Source organism: Bison bison, unplaced genomic scaffold, assembly GCF_000754665.1.
Source record: "Bison bison bison isolate TAMUID 2011002044 unplaced genomic scaffold, Bison_UMD1.0 scf7180017864468, whole genome shotgun sequence".
NCBI classification, from domain to species: domain Eukaryota; kingdom Metazoa; phylum Chordata; class Mammalia; order Artiodactyla; family Bovidae; genus Bison; species Bison bison.
The window spans coordinates 4,359,286-4,385,199 of record NW_011495029.1 but is presented as its reverse complement, the minus strand read 5'-3'; the positions used below and the strand labels follow the sequence as shown (position 1 = coordinate 4,385,199).

The 25,914-nt window shown below is 37.4% G+C and overlaps 1 protein-coding gene across 1 annotated transcript in view; it reads right to left on the bottom strand.

Moving 5' to 3' along the window:
* Positions 1 to 4,764: 4,764 nt before the first annotated feature.
* The window catches only part of IPO8 (importin 8), a 65,918-nt gene continuing 44,768 nt past the window's right edge, over positions 4,765 to 25,914 (bottom strand). The window contains 5 exon segments of the mRNA XM_010860615.1: positions 4,765 to 6,756; positions 7,834 to 7,950; positions 11,027 to 11,230; positions 16,074 to 16,279; positions 19,113 to 19,333. Of these exon segments, the coding sequence (XP_010858917.1) occupies positions 6,659 to 6,756; positions 7,834 to 7,950; positions 11,027 to 11,230; positions 16,074 to 16,279; positions 19,113 to 19,333 (846 nt within the window). The 3' untranslated portion in view covers positions 4,765 to 6,658.

The following is a 25,914-nucleotide window of genomic DNA, read 5'->3' as shown; positions in this document are numbered from 1 at the left end:
AGAGTATCAAGAAATTTGCATGTGTTTGGTTGAGGGGGGAGGGTTTTTTGGTGGCCTAGTGGTTGGGACTCCAGACTCCCACTGCCGTGACCTGGGTTCAATCCTGGTCGGGGAACTGAGATTCTGCAAGCCACTCAGCATGACCCAAAAAAGAAAAGAAAAAGAAAGAAATTTGTGTGGGCAAAAATAGCTTTTAGAATTCTAGGAACAAGAAAAGTCACCCTTTCTCTGCCTGGTATTGGTGATAGAGAATGAAGATGGCCCCGGGCTGAAGGCGGATGGTCTGATGGCCTGTCACTTGCTTGTCCAGTGTGCGTGGGCAAAGCAGAAGCTGGCCGTATGGTCCAGCTCACTCCCATATTCTTGTTTGTTGACTTTTAGAAGTTATTCTAAATTTCTAACTGCTTCTTTGAGTTTTGCTTCTGTGAAATCTTATGAATATGAAAATGAATAAAAAACTGTACTTTTTCTGTTTTCTTTTCTTAGGTTAATTCTCAAGACCACAGTTACTGAACCTAAGAGAGCAGAGGAAAAGTTTTTCCTCAATACATTGTTATGCCATAAATGTCGCTCCAATGACATTTACATACACACACACACACTATATATATATGTAAATATAATCAAATGCTTTTAAACAGCATGTCTAAACTTTGTTTTGAAAGCGTCACAGGTTAAAAACTGCCTTGAGTACCACACATACAATCTTATAGAAGCATGCAGTGGGAAGCTAGATCCACCATACTGAAATGCTCTTTGTAGCATTCAATAACTGAAGGGCTACTTCAGTTATTAAGGTACATTGCTAATCACAGAACAACTGGACCATGTTGCTTTCATTCCATTACAATTTCTCATAGAGGGTCTGTCAAACTTGATTGACAGCATAATCCATTACCCTAATTTAGCGGTTCTCCACAAGGCAGAATAAAATAACAATGTCACCAAATAACCATCAGCAAGTGACAGCTCAACAAAAGACCTAGGGAGGCAAATGCCTGTGTTATTATATTACAAGAGCAATTCTGTTCTAGTGTTTAAGCCCCACAGTCAATTCTAAACACAGATGTCTCTGAAAATCAAATTTCCAAGTTGAATATAAACAGGATGCAGTAAAAATAGAGCCCAAGGGCAGAGACACATGTCCAAACTTGTGAATCTTTTTGAAAGGGACTGAGAAGTAGCTTTACAGCAATGCAAGATCATCATGCATGTAAAAGTGATCTGCGGACAAACTGCACTGCATGAGTTTGTACAGCTGACCCACGGGGTCAGTATAACTCAAGATAATGTCTGAACACACAAAAAAATTAATTCAGTCATGGTTTCAACTGATACTTCATGACAATAAAAACATAGCCTATAAACAGCACCATGCCTTTTTATTTATAGAAAGTTTCACGTTAAACAATAAAGCTGACAAAAAATTAAAATAAATGATAATACCTGAGAACAAACGCCTAACATCCATAAACAAGATGTAAACTGAATCTAATCTGCAGGTTCTGTCATATCTGTTTTTAGATACAGTTCAGTTTGAAAGTAGAAAATCTAGATTATTTTAGGAAAATTCAGTTATTATAGTCAGTCTCCAAACTATTGTAGAATCTTGGGGTGGGGAGAAATCTTGGAAAATATCTAGTGCTGCCTCATATCAGATGTCAGCATTCTATTTCCTGGCAATCCAGGGTGTATTATTTATTCATAGTAGAAAGTATAGGAGAGTTTTTGTAAACAGTGTATTAGTTATTTATAGCAGCATAACAAAATGTCACCAAACAGCTAAAATCAACAGTCATTTATTGTCTGTGTCTGAGAATCAGGAATCTAGGAGTGGCTTGGTTGGATGCGTATGATTTAGGGTCCTTCATGAGGTTATTACAGTCAAGCTGTCAGCCAGGCCTGTGATCGCTGAAGACTTGACAAGCTTGAAGGATCTATTTCCTAAATCATGCTGTGTCTCCTGGCAGGCTTCATTCAGCTCCTCACCATATGGTCCTCACCATAGGGCCACTCACAACATGGCTCCCACCAGAGCACATGGAGAGAGGGAGAGAGAAACACATCCAAGACGTAAGTCACGTATTTTTATAATCTAATCTTGGAAGTGACACACCATAATTTCTACATGCTATAGCTCTCACAGCTTAACTGTGGAACAATCTGAGAGGGAGCAACCCAAGAGATATCAAAGCTCGTTGTGGGCCATCGTGGAAGCTGGCTACCACAGCAAGTAGACTCCATCTGGAGTCACACAGCTCTCTAGATCCAAAGTCTGGGTTGTACCATATTCATCAAAACTTGATTGGAAGCAAAGAATGAAGGCCTGTCAGATGCTGGCATGTTGAGAGAGTAAACAATCTGCCTATTTAACTTGTCACTGCCTCAGGAAATCTCTGGTGAAAGTGCCCAACCACAGCCCCACGAAGGGGCTGGCCAGAGGGTGTGTCCTGGAACTCCCGCTGTCGGGAGAGCTGACCTCACTGGGACGCCCAGGAAACAGGGCGCCAGCTGATGACGGTTTCCAAATACAGCTCATTTACCAACTAGTGAAATGAAAACCAGTTTTCTTGTTCCCACCAAAGTAGAAAAGATAAACACTTCCTGCTGATATCTACTGATGTCAAACATTGTTTTATGTGGAAAATGCCCCTAATTTTGGCACCACCTAGCTGAGGGTTGTCTTATATCAGCAGCTGCAGGAAGCTAAAAATTGAGAAATTGAGTTTGTAGTTTTCGTTATTGGGAATGACCAGTATTGGGTTACCTGGCTTGGAAAACTGTGTGTAATAAATGTATAGAAGTCTCTTATTTTGAAAATATTTGTATACAATATCTATTAATAAAAAATTTCTCCCCAACTTCACCAAATAAATATTGAGTAAACACATAAACAGTACTAGGTTAAAGGGGAGACCAAATTATTAAACTTTTTTAAATAATTGCTTGAGAATTCACTGGGTGGTCCAGTGGTTAGGACATGGTGCTTTCACTGACATGGCCTGGGTTCAATCTCTGGTCTAAGAAATAAGATCCAAGAAGCTGAGAGGTATGACAAATAAATATTTGTTGCACAGCAGCCAAGCACAGAAATAATTCAATTCTAGGTGGGATGTTTCAAGTCCCCCTGAATTCTCCAGTCTAGTTATTAGTCTTCTTTGTGGGGACTTGGTACCAATGATGGACTTCTCCAATGGCTCAGCTAGTAAAGAATCCGCCTGCCAATGCAGGAGACTCAAGAGACGCAGGTTAGAACCCCAGGTCAGGAAGATCCCTGGAGTAGGAAGTGGCAACCCACTCCAATATTCTTGCCTGCAAAATTCCATGGACAGAGAGCCTGGTGGGCTACAGTCCATGGGATCACAAAGAGTTGGACACAATTGAGCAACTAAGCACGCACGCTCTCTAAGGTCACTCCTGCCTGAATTGCTCTTAGCTCCAGGTATATTCCAGACCCTCTGTGAAGCCTCTGATTCTTAGCTCTTGAGAGATATCCACATACTGCTTGAATCTTTTTTTCAAACTGGATGATCTCCAAGGTGAACTTCCTCTCAGGTGCTCTGTAGGGAGCATGGGCCTTCACTCACCTTCCCCCTTAATGGAAGAGTCGTGCAGACCTTCTCACAACACAGCCCTCTTCTCTCCGCCAGCTCTGCTGTCTGCCCCAGACTCTCCTGCCACTCAACCCACTGCTGCATACACAATCTCTCTCCTGGCTACAGAATTGGCCATGGTTGCACTGGTGTTTGTGCTTCTTCTTAAAAATACAGCCCAACCTTTCATTCACTGACTTTGTGGTCTTAGTCACTAATGGACTGCCTGAGATGTTTCCAACCCACTTGTACACTAATCTCAGTGGAGAGAGTGAAACAGGAGCAGGATGGATTTCCACTTAAGGCTTATCTGAACTGATTTTTTTTTTTTTTTTACAGATGAAACATGTGCGCATGCACGCACACACACACACACACACAAAACTGGCAGGCTCTGATCACATGGAGAAATTTCCTTTGATTTCCTCCATAAATGTATTGCAATTTTCAACCTCCACTGTTGAACAGAAAACTGGACTGTAATTCACTATATTAAACAAATAACCTAATTTATTTTCTTTCTTTGTAATTTTCACAGATGAACAATTTACTGGTTCAGTGCAGTCTTAACATAAATCAGAGGTAGGGAGGAGAAGCTTACTGTCATGCTAGGTAAATATTTGAGAATCAAAAGGCCAGCACTTACCATTCCACTGTTTCAACTGCTCCTAATTTGATGGCCACCCATCAAAAAACTGGGGCTTCCCAGGTGGCACAGTGGCAAAATATCCACCTACCAATGCAGGAGACACAAGAGACTTGGGTTTGATCCCTGAGTCAGAAAGATCCCCTACAGGAGGAAGTGGTAACTCACTCCAGTATTCTTGCCTGAAAAATCCCATGGACAGAGGAACCTGGGCGACAGTCCATGGGGTTGCAAAGAATCAGACATGACTTAGCATGCACATACACATCAGAAAATGGCTCCACTTTTCCTTTTCTTCAGGGTCCTGATGTGGTTGAATGAGCTTGCTTTTTCAGAGCATCTGCAGTTCTCATTTGGACACCTTGGTTTATAAGATGGGCTCTTGTCCCCAAACACTCCCCACTCTTTAGCTGTTTCTGATGAGCCCTTTTTATCCTCCCCAACCTATGCCCACCTTGCTTCAGGTCCCCAGGAGTCAGGAAAACATCCTGATGGGTGTTTCAGAAAATATTTCACACAGAGGAGTTCAGGATCCTGGGAATCAGCCCGCATTTTATTATACATTCATATGAGTTCCTGCATTTCCAAGGTTATCAGATCACATTCAGGTTAGCACTGCTGGTAACAAAACTGTACAACTACCCTGGCTTCAAAAACAAGATAGGATGATACACATTAACACTTCTTTCCCTTTAATACTGCAGGAGACAATACATCACAAAAATAAAATCACATGCCTTTTACAATCCAGTGTGAAGGCATATTATGTTAAAATTAAACCATTTGGGACATAAGGAGAATAAGAAGAGTTTCAAAGCTTAAGATGTTAACAATTTCCCCTAATGCCATCTTTCTCTTTTAACTCCCAATTGGCACACTATCAATGCCTTGGGATGAGTGGGGCAGAGGAAAGCAGGGGATCATTTAACTGAAACTCATGGCTTCTTGGGCTACTTCTGTAAAATCTACTTAAATAACCTAAAATTCTAAAAACAGTTCATATTAACAAGGGATGGTAATCTAGAAAGCACCTGGAGGAAATTCCTCCAGTCACTGATGGAAAATATAAGCTGCAAACAGTTCATAAAAAAGGACAACTGTATCATATCCAGAAATATATTAAGTTCTGAAAATCCATTTTCACTTTACAGAATGAAAACACTATGACCCATGTTCTGGCACTGAATCAGTTCAGAAAAACAGCTGTAACCTCTATCTGTAATATTTCTCTTGGGCTATCTTGCATAATTACAATGTAAGAGTGCAGTGACCAATATCCCAACCCCTGAAAAATAGAAGCCAAACTGAGCTAAAATAAAAACAGATTCAGTTCAGATTAGATAGGAGAAAAGTCAGATGTGTGAGAAAGCAAGAAGTTAGATTTACTTGGGTCTTTTTCCTAGATAAAAAATACTGTTACAAAATGTTCTGGACCCAGGTCCAACACAGCTGGAATGATAAGTTATTGACAATGCAAGCCCCCATCCAGAAAGACAGCATGCTTATGCAGCACCTTTCTCTTAGAAGTTCAATGTGCTTTAGCATAATTATCAATTAACTGCATAATTAAGTACATGATTCAGAAAATACTCGGACTTATTGTTAATTCCAGTGACTAAGGAGTCCCTGCGACTTGCTGCCAAGAAATTTTTGAGTCCTGAACTTACCAGGTTATGAATGAAATCAATACTCATATAGATTGATTCAAAAGAAATACTACCCCTTTCAGGGCTGAAAAATATGACAGAAGAGAGAATAAGACACTTCTTAGGAAAGCCACATCCTTAGGAAAAAACACATTATGAAAAACCAGAGCCAGTGCATATTGTACAACCCCTGAAGAAAGCCCCCAGCAGCAGGGGGATCAAGGGGAGCAGTGATGATTTTGAAACCAGAGTGACTCATAGCTAACTGTCTAACAGGAAATTCACATAGTAAAATACAGAATAAATCAACATATAGCCAAGGTTTACATTTATCTAGAAATATGTTTTATGCTTTAAAAAAAATTGCAACACACTCCAAAAAAATTTTTTTTCAGATAATTCATGTACAACAGAAGGCACTGTTATTCGCATAAATCCATTGATTCTGCATGGCAAAACCTGAGACGTGCAATTCCATCCAATCCTCTAAATCCACCTTGGTCATTCATCCTTTGGAGCATATGCTTTGTCCTTTTCAGTCCTATGATTTTGTTTTTCTTTAATTTCATACATTACAGTAGCTGCTTAAAATATATATTTCAGGGTGAGAAAGATCAAAGGGGACACGGGGGCAGAGAAAGGTGCTGCCAGAGGCCAAGTGTAACTGGCACAGCAGGTGGCGCCAACAGCAGCCCCTCCCAGCTCTACTGACCCTCTCCTTCCAGCTGACGTTCAATGTAATAATGACGTTTGGTCAGTTGGTGCTCCTTCTTTCAGTTGTTGGTGGGCATAGTCCCAAAATTAAATGCAGAGAGGACTCCTTTGTTTTCAAAGGTGAAGCCTCCCTGTTGTTCAATCTTCTTCTTTGCCTCTAGAATTTGAAGAGAAAGCAGGGAAAAGAGAAAAGTATCTAAGGTGACAAAGTTGGAAATATCCTCAAAGGAGCCAGATTCTTTAGAGTTAGCGCTGTGAAGGAATGTGAATCGTGGGATTAATTATTCTGCCCAATTGAACACTAGCCTTTAACAAACCCATGTCAGTAAGTACCATCGTCCAGGTATCTGGGGATGTGTAACCCACAGACACATAGGATATAGAGGGCCCACTGCACCACACCATTTTAACAAGGAACTTGAGCATCCTAGGATTTTGGTATTTGAGGGGAGCCCAGGAACCAATCCCCTCTGAAGATACTGAGGAATGACTGCAATTATAATCTCTATTTTGGAAAAACTGTTTGCTAAAACTGAGCAAGATAAAAACAAGGCTCAAAGCCATAGTGTCTACTCCTAAAAGGGCACACTCACTTCTCCCATCAGGAGAGGCGATACAGAATGTAGGCAGGACTGAAGTCTAAAGTCCATGCAGAAGAACCTGGGTTCTAAACTCTAGATTCCTATTCCATAATGTCTTCCACTAAAATACTTCTGTAATTACAAAATCTTCCATTAATTTTCCAGAAGTGACCATAATAATGTCTGCATAAAATAATTTCTCTAGCTCAAAAACTGAAAATCAACAAGAATCACCAACTTCTACATAAAGCCCAACAAAAAGAAATGGAGAGTATTTCATTTCTAGAAATATAAGGTCCTTATAAGAACTCATAAAATGCCTCTGGTTCACTGTTTAGATGGTTAGGTGGGTGACCCAGCTGGTTAACTCTCCTTTACCAAGATTCATCCCACCTTTATGTCTTACCTTTGGCTCCAAAATAGGATAAAGGCATGAATAAGAACACTACTGAAGACAGATGTTAACACATGGTGTTTTGCAAAAGTATCATAAGTGATTAAAAAGATCATAAAATAATGATAATTTCTTATTATCTTGAAAGGTTGGCCTCTAAAAACAAATTTTAGAACAGTATTTAGGTGCCACCAGGCTGGTAAAAATAAAGGCTGACTACCGACACATGCGCTCCGATCAGAAAATCATGCTGGCTGACCTGCCACTGTCCTCCGGTGCTCGGCCAATGTGTACACCTCCTGCAGCGCCCTCCTCTGATCCTCACTGAGTGGTGCCATCAGCAGTTGATACCACGCAGCATCCCGATTCTGCACAGCTGTTGTAATGAGGAGTGTTTCAGGGAAGAAGGAATGATAAGGGAGTCCAGTGACAATTATTATTTCAGATAATAACTAATGATATAACCAAATTACAATGAAATGATAACAGACAATAAGTGATAAAACTTATTCCAACAAAGGATGACTCCTGAGTACTCACTTTAGTACTCAACCTGTGGGGCTACAAGGGAAGGTTGAAGTGAAGTGAAAGTCGGCCAGTCGTGCCTGACTCTTTGCAACCCCATGGACTATATATATAATTCTCCAGGCCAGAATACTGGTGTGGGTAGCCTTTCCCTTCTCCAGGGGATCTTCCCAACCCAAGGATTGAACCCAGGTCTTCGCATTGCAGGTGGATTCTTTACCAGCTGAGCCACAAGGGAAGCCCCTTGTGGAAGGGTTGAAACACCACAAATCTCTCCTTTGCCTAGTTCTCTGCCTCCTTTGCCATCTCCTCTTCTTCTTGGGGTTTCACTAACTATGAAAGCTCCCTAAAATCCAGATCATGGGAAACACTTTACTCACTTGTTATCATTTTCCTCAGGAATTCTCATGCTGCCGGCACATGCCACATGCTACCTGCATCTACACCAAAACCTCAAATTTGTACCTTTAGGCAAAACTGTTCACTAAACTTCCTGGACTTTTACACTGGATAGGTCACCTGAAACTCAGCACAACTATAACCAAATTTAACGTTTTACCTCTCAAACTCTCCTTGGATCTCCCCATTTCCATCACTAGTTCTTTCAGTCTCCTAGTCAACCACTGTCATACCCTCTCCACATCCAATTCTGTGCTGCTTTCTTGATGGTTTTCACCTATATGCTTTTTTCATCAAATGTCATCCTTTCTCTCGAGGGCCCTACTTACATAAAGCAATTTCCTAACATTTGGTTCCCAAGTCTAGTCCACTTCAGTTCTTTTTGGACCTTATCAATAGATAATAGCCCTGAAAGAAACTACCACATCCCCAAGATCACTTCTTTATACAAAAACATTCAACAACACTCTAATCGGCAATGAGATAAAGACAACCTCAGTCCAGAATCCAAGGCTGGTACAATTTGGTACAATTTTACCACTTCACAGAGACTTAAGCAGTGGTCCCTATGTGCTGACTGAGCCAAAGCTGGTTGCCTGTCTCTTGAGGAGCATTTTCAAAATACATATCCTGAGATCCCACCCAAGACCAAAGAGCTTCTTTGTTGCTTATGATGAACACCCAGGTCCAGTAGCAACTGCCTTAGAGAACACCCTCTGCATTTCAATTTCCACATTTATGCTCTTTATCTTCCTCATGTTTTGGAATATCATTCCCTGGACTCTCAACGTCTTGTTCCTGCTAAATTTCAATAAAACATAGAGGTGATTCATTAATGGTATTTGTAATAAGCAATATATTGGCATACTACATAATGCCAGTATATTAGGCTACCACTACATTGTTAGTACCAAGATTACCGGGAGAAATATCAATAACCTCAGATATGCAGATGACACCACCCTTATGGCAGAAAGTGAAGAGGAACTCAAAAGCCTGTTGATGAAGGTGAAAGTGAAGAGTGAAAAAGTTGGCTTAAAGCTCAACATTCAGAAAACGAAGATCATAGCATCCGGTCCCATCACTTCATGGGAAATAGATGGGGAAACAGTGTCAAACTTTATTTTTGGGGGCTGCAAAATCACTGCAGATGGTGACTGCAGCCATGAAATTAAAAGATGCTTATTCCTTGGAAGGAAAGTTATGACCAACCTAGATAGCATATTCAAAAGCAGAGACATTACTTTGCCAACAAAGGTCTGTCTAGTCAAGGCTATGGTTTTTCCTGTGATCATGTATGGACGTGAGAGTTGGACTGTGAAGAAGCCTGAGCACCGAAGAATTGATGCTTTTGAACTGTGGTGCTGGAGAAGACTCTTGAGAGTCCCTTGGACTGCAAGGAGATCCAACCAGTCCATTCTGAAGGAGATCAGCCCTGGGATTTCTTTGGAAGGAATGATGCTGAAGCTGAAACTCCAGTACTTTGGCCACCTCATGAGAAGATTTGACTCACTGGAAAAACTCTGATGCTGGGAAGGATTGGGGGCAGGAGGAGAAGGGGACGACAGAGGATGAGATGGCTGGATGGCATCACTGACTAGATGGACGTGAGTCTGAGTGAACTCCAGGAGTTGGTGATGGACAGGGAGGCCTGGCGTGCTGCAATTCATGGGGTCGTAAAGAGTCGGACACGACTGAGCAACTGAACTGAACTGAACCTTGTTAGTATTAACAACATTTTAGGGTTGGTGTTCAAATTGAACAAGGATGTTCAATTTAATATTCTTTATAACAGCAAAGAAACAAAAAACTGGAAATATCCTGTATGTCCATCAGTGGAAATAAGCTAAATTATGATACTGCCATAGAAATACAATGTAACTATCAAGCAACCCATATAGTGGGATTTCTTTTCATTATACCTTGTTTATAATAATTTTCCAAATATTCTCATTGGTTTATTACTTATTTTTAATTCTATAAGTTTTCTATTTATGTATTTCATTCTTATACAAGGTTATTGGTCTTATTCATTTATAGAAGGTTTCTGTAATCTGTGGATCTTACATGACAGTATTTTCTTCCAATCTTTTATGAGTACTTTAACTGTATTTCTAGTATCCTTTGCTGTAAAATATTGGTATATTGCTTATATAGTTAAAAATTTACTCTCTTATGGACCCCCATTCCTTCCCATGGGGATTATGAATTGCTGATAAGTTTATGGCCACAATTTTTAAGCAAAATATGTGAGATACTTCATTCTGTAAAAATCTTTGTTTATACCTAGAGGATGAACAATATATACAGATACTCTTGCCTTAAATCACTATTATGAGGATATCCTGCAACCTAACCCTGACATTATGCTATCTGCTCTCATTTTATGTATGTTTGGGGATTTCTATAATTAAAAATAAATACAATTTTTACAGGGAATCCTAAACCAATTTGGGGTAGACCCCCAAACAACTTCTAAAAGATGGAAATGAAAAACATATTTGATGATTCAGGGAGTAACAACATACTCAGCAAAGCTTGTGTAAAAAATTGATATTCATCCACACTATTGTCAAGGTCCAGCGGAGTACTGAATCCCTCAAGAGCAGTTTCTTCCAACACTTCTTCATCCCAGTCATCATCATCTTCCTCTTCATCTTCACCTCTTCCATTATTTGACTGCATTGCTTGAGCAGTTACATTAGTCTCCTCTTCATCACTTGAAATCTCTTCTGTGAATCCATTATTTATTCAAAAGGAATCAAATCACATAAGGACAAAAGATAAATCCAAATGAAAACAAAAATTATAAAGTGACATTCTAGAAATGGAAAAACTATCAAATAATTTTATGTAAAATTATAAAAATAAACCTTACCTTTACTATAGCTTGCTAAATTGAAAATGAATTTATCTTCCTCGTTTAAAACAATTTCTCACTATCTCTAAATCTGTGATCTAGATGAACTGTTATTACTGTTTTACTATGGCTGCTTCATATCCATTAATATAAAAATACTATTTAGCCACAGATTCCCAAATTAACCTTTTTGTAAAAAAAAAGACATAAAATGATTGTGTACTCAGTGCATGTGTTTTAAACAACAATGACCTCCCATTGAGAATGTGAGTCTCTTAAAAATTAACTAAGATATTGCTGCTGCTGCTGCTGCTAAGTCACTTCAGTGCGACCCCATGGACTGCAGCCCACCAGGCTTCTCCATCCATGGGATTCTCCAGGCAAGAACACTGGAGTGGGTTGCCATTTCCTTCTCCAACTAAGCTATTAATAATTACCAATTGCTTGGAAATGCTCAAATGAAGAGGTCATTTCAGCTAACAGAAACAGAAACGTTTAGAAATATTAAAGAAAAATAATTAGCTACACATGGGTTAAAAAGTTGACAGCTGAACTGTGTATCTCCATAGACTGAGTTTCTATTTTCAGGGCCAGTCTGTTCCAGACAGACCAGTACTGTAAATAACTGGAAGATACTAAATGCAGGGCAAAAATCAATCTAAGAGGAAAAACCTGGAGTAAACTTAAACCAGGCATTATTAATCTAAATCTAGTTCTATAAAACATACCATATTGAAGCACGTGTATTAAGCTGCAAAATAATTTTAGGGATAAGGGAAGAAACCATAGTTTTTACCACATACAAAAAAAAATTAAAAACTATATACAAAGGATAATAATAAGACAGCAAGAGATACCTTTGTTGGTTAATGGTCATACACTTAAGCAGGCAATTCAATAAGAAAGTCTGGGATATTACTAAAAAATCTTCCCTCAAGTCTTAATAATTATAAGCCAAGAGAGACCAAAGTAAGAAATTAGAAAGAGTGCAACATACTGGAAAAAAAGAATTCTGATTGCTTGAAGAAACTAATTTCAGGGTTAAAGACACACACAGATGGAAATGTAGTTTGGCGGTTTTTCTAATGTGTCTAAATGAACATCAGACCACTTGAACTTAACAGATATCTACAGGACATTAGATCCCCAAAATGGTAGAATGCACATTTTTCCAAGTGCACGTGGAGCGTTCTCCAGGACAGAACACATGCTAGGCCACAAAATAAGTCTCACCGAATGCAAAGGGATAGGAATTATATTAAGCATTTTTTCAGACCACACTATGAAACTAGAAATCAATCACAGGTAGAAAAATGAAAAACATAAACACATGAAGACTAAACAACATGCTACTAAAACACCAATGGATGAATGAAAAAATCATAAAAGAAATCAGAAAATACCTTGAGACAAATGAAAACAAAAACACAACTTTGCAAATTTACAAACACTGCAAAATTTAGGTTTACCTCAAGAAACAAGAAAAATATCAAATAAACAGCCTAACCTACCATCTAAAAGAATAAAAAAAGAACAAAGCCTAAAGTCAGAAGAAAGAAATAATAAAGTTTAGAGGGGAAATAAATAAAATAGACCAAAAAAAAAAAAATAGTAGAAAAGATCAAGAACTGTTTTTGAAAAATAAGCAAAATGTATAAGCCTTTAGTGGGAGGAAAAAAGAGAGGGCTCAAACAAATAAAACAAGAAATAAAAGAAATTGCAACTGATATCACAGAGATACCAAAAAAATCATAAGTGAATGCTACAAATAGTTATAAGCCAACAAACTGAACAACCAAGAAGGAATGGAAACATTTCTAGAGATATACAACCTTCCAAAATTGAATAAGGAAGAAACAGACAATCTAAATAAAAAGATCACTCTAGTAAATTGAATTCATAATCAAAAAACTCCCAGCAAAAAGAAGTCCATGACTGGATGGCTTAACATGAAAACTCCTCCAAATGTATAAAGAAAAGCTAATACCTGTCCTCAAATTATTCCAAAAAGCCGAAGAGGGAGGAACACTCCCAAACTCATTCCACAGTGCCACCAAAAGCAAAGACACTACCAAAAAAAAGAGAAAGAGAATTATAGGCTAATATTTCTGATGAATATCAATGCAAAAATCCTCAACAGAATTATTAGCAAACCAAATTCAACAACTTATAAAAAGGACCATACACAACAATCCAGTAAGATTTATTCCAGGAATGCAAAGATGACTCAATATCCACCAATCAATGTGATACACCACAAATAAAAAGAATAAAATCACATGATGATCATAATACCTACCAAAAAGCACTTGACAAAATTCAACATCCATTCGTGACAAAAATTCTCATCCAAGTAGGTATAGAGATAACATATCTCAACATAATAAAGGCTGTTTATGGCCAACCCACAGCTAACATCATATGGTACAGTGAAAGCTACAAGATTTTCCTCTAAATTCAGGAACAAGGTAAGGATGCCCACTCTTGCCACTTCTATTTAACATACTATTGGGAGGTGAGCCATGCAATCAGACAAGAAAAAGAAATAAGAAATAAAGGAATCCAAATTGGAAGGGAAGTAAAACTATCACTATTTTCATATGCCATAATACTATATATAGAAAAGCATAAAGTCTCCACCAAAAAGCTTTTAGAACTAATAAATGAATTCAGTAAAGTTGCAGAAAGAGAAATCAAGAAAACAAATCTATTTAAAATCATATTGAAGAAAATGAAATACTTATGAATGAACTTAACTGAGGGAAGTGAAAAGACCTATACTCTACAATGGAAGAAAATACCAAAAAATGGAAAGATATCCTGTGTTTATGGATTGGAAGAGTTAATATTGTTGAACTATCCATACTACCAAAGCAATCTATAGATTTAATGTCTATCAAAATACCCATGACACCCTCCACAGAATTAGAACAAATTGTCCTAAAATTTATATGGAACCACAAAAAACCCTTAACTGTCAAAGCAATCTTGATGAAAAAGAACAGGGTTGGAGATATCATGTGCTTTAACTTCAGACTATCCTATAAAGCCACAGTAATCAAACAGTATGGTAATGGCACAAAAACAGACACATAGATCAACAGGAAACAATTAAAAGCCCAGAAATAAACTTCTACATTTGGAGTTGATTCACCTACCACAAAAGAAGCAAGAATACACAATGGAAAATATCAGTTTCTTCAATAATAAGCATATTGGAAAAACTGGACAGCTACATGTAAAAGAATGAAACTAGAACATTTTCTCACATCATAGATAAAAATAAACTCAAAATGGATTAAAGACCTAAATGTATAACTAGAAACCATAAAACTACTAGCAGAAAAACAGAACACTCTTTGATATAAATTGCAGAAATATTTTGGGGGTTCTGTCTCCTAAAGCAAAGGACATAGCAACAAAAACAAATGGAACCTAATTAAACTTAAAAGTTTTGGGGCATCAAAGAAAATCATTAATAAAATGAAAAGACAACCAATAAGTGCAAGAAATGATATAATATGATAGTGGTTAATACTCGAAATATATAAATACCTCATACAACTCAAATGTCAAAAAACCAACTGACCCAATTAAAAAATGAGCAGAAGACCTGAATAGGCATAAAAGATATTCAACATGGCTAATCACTAGAGAAATGCAATTCAAAATCACAATGAGATATCATCTCACCCCTCTCAATAAGAATGGCTATCAACAAATAACAAATGTTGGCAAGGATATAAAGAAAAGGGAACCCCTGCATACTGTTGGTGGGAATGTAAACTCGTACAACCCTTATGGAAAACTATGAAAAGGTTCTCAAAAAACTAAAAATATGATCTAGCAATTTCACTCCTGGGTATATATACATATATTAAAAAATAACTCAAAAAGCTACACACACCCCCCAATGTTCACAGCAGCATTATTTACAATAGCCAATATAAGGAAGCAATGCAAATGTCCATCAACAAATGAATGGATAATGAAAATGTGGTGAGATATACAGTGGATTAGTACTCAGCTATAAACAAAGAATGACATCTTGCCATTTGCAACAAAATGGGATAGACCTAAAGGATATTATGCTTAATGAAGTAAGTCAAACAAAGATAGACAAGTTCTATATGTTACATTTAAATATGGAATATAAAAAATGAAAGAAACAAATGAATATAAAACAGACTCACAGATACAGAGAAATAACTAGTAGTTACCATTAGGAAGGGGGAAGTGGAGGGCCAAGAGTAGGAGATTAAGAGGTACAATCTTAAGTTTTAAAAAAATAAGCTACAAGGATATATTGAACAGCACAGGGAATATGTTAATATAATAACTTTAAACAGTGTAATCTATAAAAACAGTGAATCATTATATATGCTGTACATCTGAAACTAAAGACCTAAATGTATAACCAAAAATATAATATTGTAGATCAACTATACTTCAATGGGAAATAGATAAATAAAGTTATGAACTGTTTATTTCTGGAATTTTCCATTTAACATTTTTAGACAACTGAAATCATAAAACCAAAATTGTGGTAAGAAGGGACTACTATAATTCAGTCAATCAAACTCAAAATATTTGTTAAACATGTAGCAAGCCAAGAAATGTAAATCTATTTAATGTTTCTAAATAGACTAAAACTCAAAGAAAACACATACTCAAAAAAATCAGTTCTAGCATTCACTGCAATTAGAATACTTTACCATTTTCTTCTATATTGGCTTTATCTGCTTTTGAGTGATCCTCCCGGTTTACCAGTTGTCTGGTAGCGCAGACCTGCTTTAGTCCAAGGAAAAGGAAAAGGATTGAGGGCACAATCTGTCCCACCACAGCATCTACTGCAGGAGGTCGATTTTGCAATTCCAAAAGGATACTCAGTCCTATTATACACATCTTCCGATCATGATGCCTACAAATCATAAAAGGGAAAAAAGTGTGCACATGAGAAATAAGAAAAATTTCTGAAGAAATTACAAAAAGGAACATCCAAGTTGTGCTCTAAGGTTCATTCACTGGAGCTACACAGAGGTAAAACCATTTTGTACTATATGAATTCCTATGCAAATCAAGTTTTGCAAACCAATTCTCATCATCAAAGACCTATGGGAGCCTACAATTGATATGATGAATCTTGCTGTAATATCAATTTATGATTAATACAAATGCTGCAACTGGGCCTTGACAAAACAAGTTTTATTAAAGCAAGAATACCTATATATGACAGCATAAAATTCCTATCCAGTGAAAAAATAAAAGTCCCTTAGACTTTGATTCATTGTACTGGTCTACAAGGTACACTATACTGTATACTAATCCCCCAGGTGCCAAAAGCTAGTCTAAAAATCTCAACGTCTAATAAGCTGAACTTAATGCGGGCATGCTCAGTTACTCAGCCATGCCCTATTCTTTCAGGTTCCATGGACTGTAGCCTGCCAGGCTCCTCTGTCCATGGAACATTCCAGCCAAGAATACTGGCGTGGGTAGCCATTTCCTGCTTCAGAGGATCTTCTCAACCCCGGGATGGAACCCAGGTCTCCTGTGCCTCCTGCATTGGCAGGTGGATTCTTTACCACTGCACCACCCGGAAAGCCCTGCTGAACTTAATAGCTGCAAGTAAATCTATTAAATGTTCTGCGCTATAAAATAAGATAAGGAAAACTAATTCTGAAGGAAAAAAAGTTTGACCAATGGTGGAGCTAGTGGTAAAGAACTCACCTACCAATGCAGGAGACATAAGATACCCAGGTTCAGTCCCTGGGTTCAGAAGATCACCTGGAGGAGGGGATGGAAACCCCTTCCAGTATTCTTGCCTGGAGAATCCAATGAACAGAGGAGCCTAGCAGGCTACAGTCCATAGGGTCGCACAGAGTCAGACATAACTGAAGCGATTTAGCAAATACACAATATACATTACAAAGATTTTTACATGAATGCTTCTAAATTGTTTAAAACTAAAAATATTAAGAATGAAAAGGTTACTGTATTAGTGTAACATTCACACAGACATGAATAAAAAAATTTACTGGCAGTAATTCAAAATTAAATATACAACAAAAAAAGTGAAGTGTTAGGTCACTCAAACATGTCCAACTCTTTGAGACCCCATGGACTGTAGCCCACTAGGCTACTCTGTTCATGGGATTCTCCAGGCAAGAATACTGGAGTGGGTAGCCATTCCCTTTTCCAGGGGATCTTCCTGACCCAGGGATCAAATGCCAGTCTCCCACATTGCAGGCAGATTCTTTACTGTCTGAGCCACCAAGAAAGCCCCAATATACACCATGCGCTCCTCAATATACAACAAACCTAACAACAAATATAGCTTCTGTTATTCTTCATTATTTCCATTGCTTGATTCCAGTTACCAATGCCAAAGCAGTATACTATAACAGGTGCTGTGCTTGGCCTGATGACTTTCTCATTAATGCAGCTCTACCTAGTAGTGTACACCAAGGGTCAAATGGATTACAGTACAAAAGACGATTACTGAGTGGGGCTCTGAAGAATCCAAGGGAGCACAATCCACACATGCCCAATCTATATAATTGCTGAGACACCTTCTATTTTTGGGAAATTGCTTATAGATGCTACTAACTGTGTAACTGGGCTTCCTTGGTGGCTCAGTGGTACAGAATCTGCCTGCCAATGCAGGAGAAGTGGGTTCAATCCCTGGGTCAGGAAGATCCCCTGGAGAAGGAAATGGCAACCCACTTCAATATTCTTGTCTGGGAAATCCCAGGGACAGAGGAGCCTGGCAGGCTATAGTCCATGGGGTGGCAGAAGAGTTGGACATGACTAAGTGACTAAGCAACAACTAAATAACTGTGAATGACTAAATCTCTACTCTGTAAACCTTTGTCAGATATAACTAAGTACAATTTCTTTCTAAAGTATGCTCTTCCTTTCAAAGTATTAGTAAGAAATCTAAATCCGGGACAAATTCTAGTCTCCTATATGTAGAAAAATTAGAATACACATAGCAGCTTTTAAGTATGTTTCCCTATTCCTTTTCCACCATCCTAATTCAGGCCTCCACCATCTCCCCATCACTTGGTAATATTCTAACTACTCCTGCTGGAATTATTTCCCCCTCAGTAAATTTTTCTAAATGATATCTTACAAGACGTAAAAAGAACACTAGTTATTTCTAAATTAATCAGCAGTCTCTCAAATTCTAACACAACAGGGTCACTTATATGTGTGGGGTCACCTGAGGTGGGTATATAACTATGACTTAGGATCTCACTTTTCCTACGTTGGAAAGCTAGGAAAGTGCTTCACACAAAGCTGAACTCTCCTACCAGGATAGGACCTGGACTATAGCTAACAATCCTCTGATTTCACACTTGAGAACAGGCTTCCTTGAGGTTTTCATATTTTTACCAGACTAGTACTTTCCTTAGAAACATGACTCCATTTAGAATGTTGTTACCCAGAGACACTTAAAGTCAAGGAACCCAAGTAGACACTTAATTCTTGTTGCCAAGACATATAACGATACACGTAAGTCAAAAACAAGTGAAGAAGGGTAATAAATCTAATTTTCAGAGTCTGTGTTCTTTTCCACTAGATTATACTCCTGAAACACATTCTTAATTCTCTAAAAATTAAATATTATGTTAACAACACACTAAAAAATTCTTAAGATATAAAAACTATCTTTCAATATGCTATTATACATGCATATTACAAGTCACCTTTCCAAGAACAGAAATGCAGTGTAAAATCAAAAAGACACAGACCCAAGAAAACAATCTGTATCATTCATCCACTGATTTATAAATTGTACAGTTACAGGTCCAGGGTTGTGAGGCAACTGAATTCGTTCTAAAGTATGTAGCAGCAAATCAGGGTTGTAGTACAAGGCAGCAATTGCAACCTGAAGACACATAGTACGAAGCTCACTAGTTTTGACCCCTCGGGTTAATCTCTCCAAAACAAGTTGAACGAAGAGTGGAATGCACTAAAAGAAAAAAGAAAAAGAGAAATCAAGTAACTTTTACAGAAAGCTGAATGCTGGTAAAGTGTAATCATTAAATAAGATACTCTTAAAGACAATAGAACTTGCTAGTTTAAATCATTTTCAGAATTATTAAACTCAGAGAGATTAAATGACCAAAAAAGGTCCTAGAGCAGTACCAAAATGTCTCCTTTCCTTTTAACTGAAGATTACAGTTAGATGAAGGTTGTCCTACAAGAATACACAATCAAAAAACTGCAATAATCCAAATGTAGACTCAGTCATTTCCATGTTTAAGTTAAAATGACTAGGATGGAGTTTTTCTTTGATAAATCAAATTGGAAATACACTTGACCCTTGAACAAAATGGGTTTGAACTATATGGATCCATTTAAATGCAGATTTTTTCAACAATTAATACTACAGTTCTACACTATCCATGGTTAATTAAATTCAGATAGGGAGAAATCATGTATACAGAGGGCCAACTAGAAGTTATACACGGATTTCTAACTGCACAGAAGGTGAGCACCTCTAACTCCTGCATTGCTTAAGAATCAAGTGCAAAAAAAAAAAAAAAGAGAGAGAGACTTAGAATAAGCATGATGTGATCAGAATTTCTCTTGAGGAAAAAAAATTCCCAAAAAAGTCACAGGGATATAACATATAACATGGTTTGCTGTTGTTCAGCCACTAAGGTGTGTCTGACTCTTTGCAATTGCATGGACTGCAACACCCCAGGTTTCCCTGTCCTTCACTATCACCCAGAGTTTGCTCGAACTCATGTCCATTGAGTTAATGATGCCATCCAACCATCTCATCCTGTCACTCCCTTTTATTTCTGCTCTCAATGTTTCCCAGCATCAGGGTCTTTTCCAATGAGTCAGCTCTTTGCATCAGGTGGCAAAAATATTGTAGCTTCAGCTTAAGCATCAGTCCTTCCAGTTGAATATTCAGGGTTGATTTCCTTTAGGACTGACTGATTTGATTGTGCTTTCCAAGGCACCCTCAAGAGTCTTCTTCAGCACAAATCAAAAGCATCAATTCTTTAGCACTCAATCTTCTTTATGGGCCAACTCTCACATCCGTACATGACTACTGGAAAAACCAAGCTTTGACTATATGGACCTTTGTCGGCAAAGTGATCTCTCTGCTTTCTAATATGCTATCTGGGTTACATCAAGCAAAATGCTGAGCTGAATGACTCACAAGCTAGAATCAAGATTGCCAGGATAAATATCAACAACCTCAGCTATGCAAATGATACCACTCTAATGTTAGAAAGTGAAGAAGAACTAAAGAGCCTCTTGATCAGGGTGAAAGAGGTGAGTAAAAGAGCTGGCTTAAAACCCAACATTCAAAAAACTAAGATCATGGAATGCAGTCCCATCACTTCCTGGCAAACAGATGGGAAAAAAGTGGAAACAGTGACAGATTTTATTTTCTTGGGTTATAAAATCACTGCGGACAGTGACTGAGGCCACGAAATTAAGACGCTTCCTTCTTGGGAAAAAAGCCTATCAGGCTCCTCCATCCATGGGATTCTCCAGGCAAGAGTGCTAGAGTGGATTGCCATTTCCTTCTCCAGGGGATCTTCCCGACCCAGGGATCAAACCCGGGTCTCCCGCATTGCAGGCAGACGCTTTACCATTTGAGTCACGAGGGAAGCCCATGACAAACCTAGATAGTGTATTAAAAACTAGAGATATCACTTTGCCAACAAAGGCCCACATAGTCAAAGCTATATTTTTCTAGTGGTCATGTACAGATGTGAGAGTTGGTCCATAAAGAAAGCTAAGTGCTGAAGAATTGATGCTTTCAAACTGTGGAGCTGGAGAAGACTCTTGAGAGTCCCTTGGACAGCAAGGAGACCAAACCAGTCAATTCTAAAGGAAATCCGTCCTGAATATTCACTGGAAGGACTGATACTCAAGTTGAAGCTCCAATACTTTAGCCACTTGATGTAATGAGCAGACTCATTGGAAAAGACCTCGATGATGGGAAAGATTGAAGGCAGGAGGAGAAGGGGGAGACAGAGGATGAGACCATTGGTTGGCATCACCAATTCAATAGACATGAGTTTAAGCAAACCCCAGGAGATACTGAAGAACAAGGAAGACTGGCATGCTGCAGTCCATGGGGTCACAAAGAGCTGGACACAACTTAGCGAGAGAACAACAACACTACTACTTAAGAAGGTGAGGAGATAACGAATGTAACTATTTGCTTATTTTTTTTAATGAAAGTATGAACTAAAACTGGGGTTGGGGGAGATGGAAACAGGGAAAGACAGTAATGGTAGAGTGGACAGGGATGGAAGCTAGATTTTTCTGAATATACATTGAATATACATTGTTTTTTATAAACCAGACTTTAGACTATGCATATATTTTATTTATTCATAAAAAAATTTAAGCAATCCCTAGTAGTTAAAATAAAATGAATAATCAAACAGGGATTATTCTAAATTACTTTAAAATTTGTGACTTGACATGTTTGGCTATAAATATTCCTAGAATATACCCTTGAGACAAAAAGAGCTACTAAAAAATCTTAAACACACATGTTTAAGACAATGTAATCACATGTTTGTGACAATGCTGGTATAACTTTACACTGACACTGTGTATATACTTTTTATTATTATTTTTAACTGGAGAATGATTACTTTATGATGTTGTGTTGGTTTCTGCCATACATCAACATGAATCAGCCACAGGTATACATTGTTCCCTCCCTTCTGAACCTCCCTCCCATCTCCCATCTATCCAATCCCTCTAGATTGTCAGAGTACCAGGATGAGCTCCCTGTGTTACACAGCAACTTCCCATTTGCCATCTATTTTACATATGGTAATATGTATGTTTCCATACTACCTCTCAATTCATCCCACCCTGTACTTCCCCCACTGTGTCCACAAGTCTGTTCTCTATGTCTGTGTCTCTACTGCTGCCCTGCAAACAGCCTCATCAATACATCTTTCTATATTCCATATATATCTATTAATATTCAATTTGCTTTTCTCTTCCTGACTTACTTCACTCTGTATAACAGGCTCTAGGTTCATCTACCACACTAGAATTGCCTCAAATTTGTTCCTTTTTATGGCTGAGAAATAGTCCATCATATATATGTACCACAACTTCTTTATCCATTCATCTTTATCCATGATGGACATCTAGGTTGCTTTGATGTCCTGGCTATTGTAAATAGTGCTGCTGTGAACACTGTGGAACACACATCTTTTAGAATTGTGGTTTTCACAGGGTATGTCTAGTAGTGGGATGCTGGTCATATGGCAATCTTATTCCCAGTTTTTTAAGAAGTTTCCATACTCTCCATAGTGGCTGCATCAATTTACATTTCTACCAACTGTGCAAAAGGGTTCCCTTTTCTCCACATTGTCTCCAGCATTCACAGTTTGTAGATTCTTTGATGATAGCCATTCCAACTGGTGTGAGGTGATATCTCATTGCAGTTTTAATTTGCATTTCTCTAAAAATAAGCAATGTTGAGCATTTTTTCATGTGTCTATTTGCCATCTGTATATCTTCTTTGGAGAATGTCTATTTAGGTCTTCTTCCCATTTTTTTTTTTTTTTTTGGAGAAGGAAATGGCTCTTTTGATTGGGTTGTTTGTTTTTCTGATATTAAGCTGCATGAACTGCTTGTATATTTCAGAGATTAATCCTTTATGAGACTCTATATATTAATACATATTAGTGGGATAAAGTAAATGAGTAATTATGATGAAAACAAGGATTCTGGGTTTAGGGGATATTGATTAGGATCAATTTGGTCAAATAAAAATAATGTAGTCTTGAATTTGAACTGGAAATATCCATGTCTTCTAATAATGCATTAGTCTTAAAATAATATAGCATGTATTTCCTGGTTCTCTTTTCTGGAAATAATGACCAACTCAATAGCAGAGGCTATCCCTTCTGCTTATAGTCCTGGAATACCATATCCCAGGGTAGGGCAGGAAATGTACAAGATGAACCTGGAGCATCTAGTCACACCAGATAGCAGAAAATTCCCAAACACTACTAGAGTCAGGTCAAAAGCACTCATATGGCAAACTCAAGAAGCTCCCACTAGCCAAGGCTGAAAGAACTCTGTGTGCCTGAAACATTCTGAAGTATTATTTTAGTATTATTTGAACTTACAGATTTAAATGAAACACATCAAATAAATGTGAATCTGTAAGTTCAAGTAATACTAAAATCCAAAAACAAAAAAACCCAAAACATCTCACTGGTCATCTTTGGAAGATGCTAGGAAACAAATTTATTGCCTCAGTCATGATAAATAAAGAGAAATACTCAAACTGTTCCTCAGAGGAACCTAATAAATTGATGAGAAAACACTTTTCTTCATAGAAATATTTCTACTCATAAATGAAGAAAGAATTACAGAATTAAAATATCATCACCATCAGCACTAAGATCATAAGATGAGAAACAACCAGACATCTGTGCCTCCTGGTAGGAACACACACCACCACCTATGAAGCATTCTTGCCAAAAAAATCACAAATAAATCTTACCAAAATATCTAGATATAACTACCAATTTATAGGAAATACTGAGGAATTTAATTCCAAGGTGTTATAATCTTTCAGCACAGTAGTGCTAACCTCACTAAGATTAGAAAGTAAGCTAACTCAACTTTCTGACGTAGAAATGCTTGGATACCAACTTTTCAATCCCTCTGACAATCCAGTTTTAGAAGTAGAAATCCACAGTATTACACCTGAAATTCTTATTTGCTAACTTCAAATGAGTCTATCCAACTAAAAGCAATTCCTTTACTCAATTTTTCTTTACTAGACTTACTAGACTTCTCCAAACTGAAATTCCAACTTTCTTCATTTCTTAACAATTCTAACTAAGAAGATAAAGCCATTGGACTTAAGTTTTGACATCCCTTCTTTCTACCTCAAGACACATCTCTGTATCAGCATTATCTAAGGTGGAAATAAGAACATATTTTGAGATGAATGAATATGAACATATACCAAAACTTATTAATGTAGTTAAAGCAGCAGTTAGAAGGAAATTTATAGCTATCAATCTCTATAATAAAAAGCAAGAAAGATCTCAATCTAATAACCTAAATTTCCACCTCAAGACTCTGGGAAAAGAAGAGCAAGCTAAACTCAAAGAAAGTAGAAAAGACTAAATTATGAGGATTAAAGCAAAAACTAATGAAATAGCAAACAGAAAAACAAGAGAGAGAAAAATCATAAATTGGTTCATTGAAAAAATGAACAAAATTGACAAATTTTTACTTGAAATAACAAAAGGGGAAAAAAGAGAAAGAAAGAGAAGATGATAATTACTAAAATCAAAAACAAACAAGGTCATTACAAAAAGATAACAAAATATTATGAACTGCATGCCAACTAATTAGATGAAATGGACAACTTCTAAGAAAGATGCAAACTTCCATATTAACTCAAAAAGAAATAGAAATACAAGTAGACCTATAACAATTAAGAGATTGAACTGGTAATTTTAAAACTACCCACAAAATAACCTCAGGCAAAGATGGCTTCACTGCTATATTCTAACATTTAAAAAACACCAACCTTCATAAATTCTTCCAAAAAATAGAAGAGGAGGGAGCCCTTCCCAACTCATTCCACGAGGCCAGCATAACACTGATTCCAAATCCAGACAAAGATATCACAAGAAAAAAAATTACAGATCAATATCTCCTATAAATATAGACACAAAAAGTTATAAAAAATACCATCTAACTGAATCTAGAAATATATAAAAAGGATCATATTCCATGATCAAGTAGGATTTACACCAGGAATTCAATGTTGATTTAACATGTGAAAATCAACAAATCCACCATATTAAAAGAACAAAAACCATATGATCATCTCAAGAGAGGCAAAAAAGCATCTGACACTCCTTCATGATTGAAACACTCAACAATCCAGGAGTAAACAGGAACGCACTCAATCTGATAAAAGACAGCTATGAAAAACCCACAGCTAACACTAGACTTAATGGTGAAAGGAATGCTTCCCTACCTAAGATTAAGAACAAGACAAGGTGTCACCATACCAATCACCCTTGCACTGAAGGTTCTAGCCAAGGCAACTAGGCAAGAAAAGTAAAAAAAAAAAAAGCACCCAGGTTTGAAAGGCAAAACTCTATCTGCAGATGAGATGACCTTGTATACAGAAAATCCAAAGAAATTCTCTGAAACTCTATTAAAACTAATAAACAACTTTGGCAAAGTTGCAAGAAACAAGATAAATATACCAAAATATGTATTTCTAAACACAGGCAATAAACAACTTGAAAATAAAATTAAGAAAATAATACCATTTACAACAGCATTAGAAAGGATAAAATATTTTAGGAAGATTTTAACAAAAGAAATGTACTTGAAAACTACAAAACATTTTTGAAAAAAACTAAAGATAACCTAAATACAAGGAAAAGGAAAGACATCCTATGTTCAGGGATTGAAGTATTCTCAAAGTGACAATACTCCCCAAAGTGATCTAAAGATTTAGCACAATGCCTTATCACAATTCCAGCTGTCTTCTTTCCTTAAACT